The sequence below is a fragment of the Vitis riparia genome, chromosome 1 (assembly GCF_004353265.1).
Source record: "Vitis riparia cultivar Riparia Gloire de Montpellier isolate 1030 chromosome 1, EGFV_Vit.rip_1.0, whole genome shotgun sequence".
Classification (NCBI taxonomy): domain Eukaryota; kingdom Viridiplantae; phylum Streptophyta; class Magnoliopsida; order Vitales; family Vitaceae; genus Vitis; species Vitis riparia.
In genome coordinates, this window is record NC_048431.1 from 2,598,052 (window position 1) to 2,603,518 (window position 5,467).

At 39.0% G+C, this 5,467-nt stretch overlaps 1 protein-coding gene across 1 annotated transcript; it reads right to left on the reverse strand.

Annotated features, from left to right (window-relative positions):
* Window positions 1–1,285: 1,285 nt before the first annotated feature.
* LOC117912686 (transcription factor TCP12) lies at window positions 1,286–5,172 on the reverse strand. The gene is made up of 4 exons (XM_034827372.1): window positions 5,064–5,172; window positions 3,714–4,954; window positions 2,368–2,509; window positions 1,286–2,039 (listed from the first exon to the last, which is right to left on the reverse strand). Exons 2-3 carry the CDS (start codon window positions 4,912–4,914, stop codon window positions 2,448–2,450), a joined length of 1,263 nt encoding a protein of 420 aa, XP_034683263.1. The 5' UTR covers window positions 4,915–4,954; window positions 5,064–5,172; the 3' UTR covers window positions 1,286–2,039; window positions 2,368–2,447.
* Between the last annotated feature and the right edge of the window lie 295 nt (window positions 5,173–5,467).

Sequence of the window (5,467 nt, forward strand, 5' to 3'; positions counted from 1 at the left end):
CGTTATCAATGTGCTTGATATTATTATGCATGATGTAAGATATATCGATAACTAGTAACCTATCAAAAAAAGAAAGATATATGGTTAACTAGTAGAGTGCAGCCCTTGAGTTTCTGTCTGCTCCCTTGTATAGAAGCCCACACTCGACCACTTTTTAATTTGTTCAATGAGATTTGTGATCTCTAGGTCAAGCACTAGGTTTAATTAATTTTATCATCATCTTCACAAGCATAGTATTTATGGTTTGATTGTACTAAGTGACCTGAACCCTTCTGAAATTAATATAATCAAGCAGTTATACGCTAACTTTGCATTTTCCATTTACTATAAGTAGGTGAGATACAGTATGATTGGCCTCCAATTTACTGAAGAGAATACCATAAAGGTTTGAAGGTTTGTATATCAATATTAGAAATTAGGTACATGTTCATAGACATGGCCTAGGCAAGACAAATTTTAGGGTATTGTGGAGAAAGTATGATTGACAAGATGGGAAGAACAAGGAGTGGTCTAGGAGTTTCATATCATCATCATTCTCCTGGGCATGAGGGACACTATTTAGTATTGGAACTTTTGATATTTTTGTCTGCTGCACTTTAGCGAAAGGAATTTTGACTGACTCTGACACGAGTGGAGCTGGTTTTGTTAGGTTACCATGAACATGACATGACAGAGAGAGAAGATATTAGGTCATAAAAGAAAATTGGTGCTTCGCATGTATAGTGGTTTTAAGTTTTCCGAGGAAGGCTTTCCACCGAAGTCGTTTAAATGGAAAAGAAGAAGAAGAAGAAGAAGAAGCATCACAACACTTGGCACTGAACTAGTCGACCGATATATAAAGGAAATAGCCATATCAAAGGAAAAAAATTGCAGAAACTTGAGGAAAAATTTAATCTTGTCTTCCTTTTGATAAACCTAGTGGTTTTATCTTCAGGTTTCAACTTGGAAAAAGAACTTCTCTTTAAATAACTAGCTTCTCTAATGATCTTTTAGATACTTCTTTGAAGTTCTTTGCTGCTTCTACTTTACAATAGACACAATGATTATCTGTCATTAACATACGCTAGGTTAATGGGGATGTACACGCTTCAAGTTATCTGTCACTGGGGTCAAAATATCAGCTTCAGCATATATGCTTTTACCCTATATGATTGAGCAAGTTCATGCTTCAACTATTTAGTGCTAGTTTGTGGATACAACAGCCAAATTAGTGATAAAGAAACCAGATTAGTCATTACAAATAATAACAAAAACAATGCATAATAGGATTTGAACTTTTAGAGAAAGGGTTCATAACAATCTACTTCATAGTAGAGCTCACATTGACTGATGCCAAATCATCTTTATCCTCTTTTTCTTGGTGAACAATCATATGGTTGGTCTTAGGTACTCTTCACTTGAGACATACTTACTTTATTGATAATTTCTTAGATGGAATGGGGGCAAAGGTTTTTATGAAAAGTGTGAAATGGGGGAGAGAGAGAGAGACTAATCAAAACGATTCTCACAACAATCCTTATCAAATTTGTATGACTAATCAATCAATTAATCCTGGATCATTATGTTAGAACAGCAAGAGGGTAGATATTATAACTTGCATAACATTGAACGTTTTTGCAGATTTAAAATCCATGCAGAGCCCTCCAATCACACTGATTGCACATAAAGGGCTTTTTACAGAACCCATGGGAGTTTCTTAATCAGTAATATTCATAGCAATTTCTTCCGAAACTTAATTTCCTAGAAGAGGTTATACTTTTGCTAGAACATTTGGATAGTGTCCTCAAATACTTTTGAAATTTTTTGAAGTATGCTTTAGCAGGTAAATTGTTTATCTAAAGAACATCATCACAATGCTTAGTGCCAGCGACTACAAACTGCTAAAGAATAAATCAATTATAACCTTAAGATAATCAACATAGTCAGAACCTCTTACCTGAAATCTGCTAATTTCTCTCTTTGTTTTTCATGCTTGATTAGCGTGGTTTCCTTTTGTGTACATGTTTTTGCCTCAGGAATCTTCTCTCCTTTGGGTTCCTCTGTGAAAAGGATATGATAGGTAAGGAATATTGCTTTATAACCCACAATCACCATGGTCGACTGGTCGTCAGTTGTATAACAGTTTATTAAATAAAGGAACCAGGGAAGTTTCATGGGAGTTTGTGTGCTTGGAGCTTTTATTATTTGACACAAAAGAAAGTAAATGTTCATAAGATAACCATTGGTTGATCCCCTCTTTGCCTATGTATAAGAAACTCAGTTTCTACAACTATCTTAACTTTATTTACGAAAATATTTCAACTAGAATTAGTACAAAAAAAAAAAAAAAAAACAAAAACAATAAAGAACAAATAAAGAACTTACTACCTGGAAGCACATCTCGCCACTGACATCCTTGTTGCGCACCTACATCACAGATGATGGGATCGAGTGCTTCTGATGCTCATCTAGCCTGCGAGGCTGTGAAACCTCCAGGAATCTTTGAGTGGGTACTTCTTGTTGCGCTTATCTGGAGTTAGACAACAAAAAGAAGGGAAAAGGTAAGAAAGAAAAAAAAATAAAAAAATGACGTTTGATGAATGTAATGGCCTGCCATAGTGTCTTTGTTGTCTCTATGAACTGCTTAAGACGTATATTCCAGTCCCAAAGAAGGGCATCAATCGCCAGTTAAACCAACTACAACCATCGTATGGGTGTTGGTGTATGTCTGGATGGTCTTCTTGCTTGGTTTTCCCAATTCTTGAGCTTCATGCCTTTCCTAGGATGCAAGAGAAAACTAATGGCACATGAAAGAAATCTACCTACTTTGTGTGCATAGACACTCAGACGTCTGATATACCGGATTTTCTCCTTTCCTAGGATGCAAGAGAAAACTAATGGCACATGAAAGAAATCTACCTACTTTGTGTGCATAGACACTCAGACGTCTGATATACCGGATTTTCTCCTTTCCTGGGATGCAAGAGAAAACTTGCACATGAAAGAAATCTACCTACTTTGTGTGCATAGACACTCAGACGTCTGATATGCCGGATTTTCTCTGACACTCTTATCGTTCATGTGAATCCCTACAACATCCTTTTGCAGCGATTTCAAACTTCTACTGTGAACAGATATAATCGAGAGGAAATACTAAAAGAAAAATGGTGTAGAAAACAGATTAGTATTTTCAAGTAGCTAGCTTATGCAATTTTCATTGTGGAGCACACATTTGGTATTCCTGCTCAAATTTGATGTTTGCTCATCGCTAGCTACTTGTGTTACTATATCTGTTGTGAGAGTGAGTGAAAGATATGGAACTGAAAGAAAGCACAGATGATAATTAATATAATAGTAAAAATGAGATCGTAATTGGTACGACCAAAAACAAAAGGATAATATTTAAGACATGGAACAAGCAAGGATGACATTAACACAAAATAACATCTAATTGTTTAAAATTTCAGACAAGAAACGCAACAGAAATCCATCAGAACACAAGTCTGGGATAGCTAAACAGTTTTCTGTTGTTCACAAACTTCAAAAAGCTCAATGTAATCCATATTAACATAGCCTGTGATTTTTGTTGCCATCCAGAGGATTACGGGAGTTTTGGTCTTGAAACTGAGACTCCAGTCGACGATTTGAAGTGGTCATGAATAGAGTAGGGTTTTGTTGTCGGACATTTGTGGTGGTCATGAAAACTGAAGTAGGGTTTTGATCCTGAAAGTTACCTGTGGATGGACCCATGTTTGTCATTGCAGAGTAACCGGAATGAATTCTACTATCGTCTATGTCCCAATTTCCAGGAAAACATGGAAAATTGTTGGAGTTTACCCCACTTGATACTGCAATGTTGGGGGAATAATTGAAAATGGAAGATGATGTTGAAGAGCTTGGAATGCCCAAAAATTTCTCAATGATGCCCACAGTAGCCATTTGATGTTCCAGCGAGTGGGTGCTGGGTTCTTCTACTTCAGCCACCACTTCGAGGGAAGCACTCATTTCTTGGCTGCGAGAACCCGATGCTTCACCAGTTTCGAGTGGACTGGAAGGGACTAACTGTTCCAAATTATTAGGGTTTGCTTCAGAACATTGTTTCGACTTTTCGAGACTTCTCATAATCATTTTTTCTCTTGTTCTTTCCCTTGCCCTTGCCCTTGCTTTCTCGCGAGATTCCTTTGCAAGAGGATTAAGTGCTGATTTACTACGAGGTTTTCTGTTCTTTTTCTCTTGAGTAGTCAGTACTGAAGATTCACCATTTGTCACAATGCCCTTGGGCTCTCCATTGTGGGCGATCTCCTTCAATCTCGATGTTCCTTTGCTTTCGGAAATAGAGGATGCACTCGTTCCACCACTAGTGCCACCACCACCAATGTGCTTTATTTGTGGAAGATTTCCGGTGAGTTCCTTGATTGCTGCTTTGGACTTGGTGAAGAGCCATTCTATGGTTTTGCTTGCCTTATCAAAGCCCAATATGTCCTGGAGATCAAAGAACTTACGGGCAATTTGGAGGGACAATCTCATTCTCCGGTCTCTTGGACCTTGTGCTGTATAGATCTTGCTGTGCCGGTCCTTCTTCCCAGTTCTCTTTCTGGGGACAGACTTCTTCGCACTATCGCTCTTCTTCATCGGCGGGACTTCCAAAGGCTCCTGCTGCTGATCAGCTACAACATCGCTACTTGTCTCCTTGTCCACACTTGTTGTCTTGTTTGAAGCTGCCGCGTTAATCTCACTCTGATCACCTTGGGCACCTGATCTGTCTACTAACATGAGTTGTCGTTGTGGTAATAAGTTAGTTGGAAGCAGTTCATAGTCATCAAGAAATGCGGCAGGGAAGTGTAGGAAGGATGAGGGTGGTTGGTCCTCTCCTGAGTTAGGGTTTTCATCATCGATGTAGCGGAAAGGGTTAGAACGGTTGCTGGAAGGAAACATCCGCAGCGGGTGATGAAGACAAGTGGGAGTCCTTTTAACTCTGCAAGTGATCAGAAGAAGTGGCTCAGGAGGAAATGGAAATATGAAGGGAAAAAGAGAGGGGTATTCGCTTTTATGCTGTGAAATAATACAAGTTGAGTAGTACTTACTGATAGATAGCCTGGGCGGCGCCTGAGAAGGAGGTGGTCGTTGTGGTGGTGGTGATGGTGTGGGGCGTGTTAAAGCTGGTGGAGGAATAGGAGGAATATAACACAGAAACTGGTATTTATTACGGACAAGAGCTTTTCTTTTATCTTCATCTTTTGGAGGAAAAGTGAACCGTGGTGCAATTTGGCCCATGACAGAGAGACTAGAGAGAGAGAGGGATGCAGTGGAACAGTGAGAGTGAGTTGATACGAAACGCAAATAGTATAATAGTGACACTTCACGTGGGAGCAGGTGAGAGCTTGATAGTAACCCGTCCTTGAGAGAGAGAGAGAGAGAGTCCATTTGAAAATGCCTGCAGTAAGTATAAGGGAGCTATGAGGTGTTGAGGAGGATAGATATGGGCACA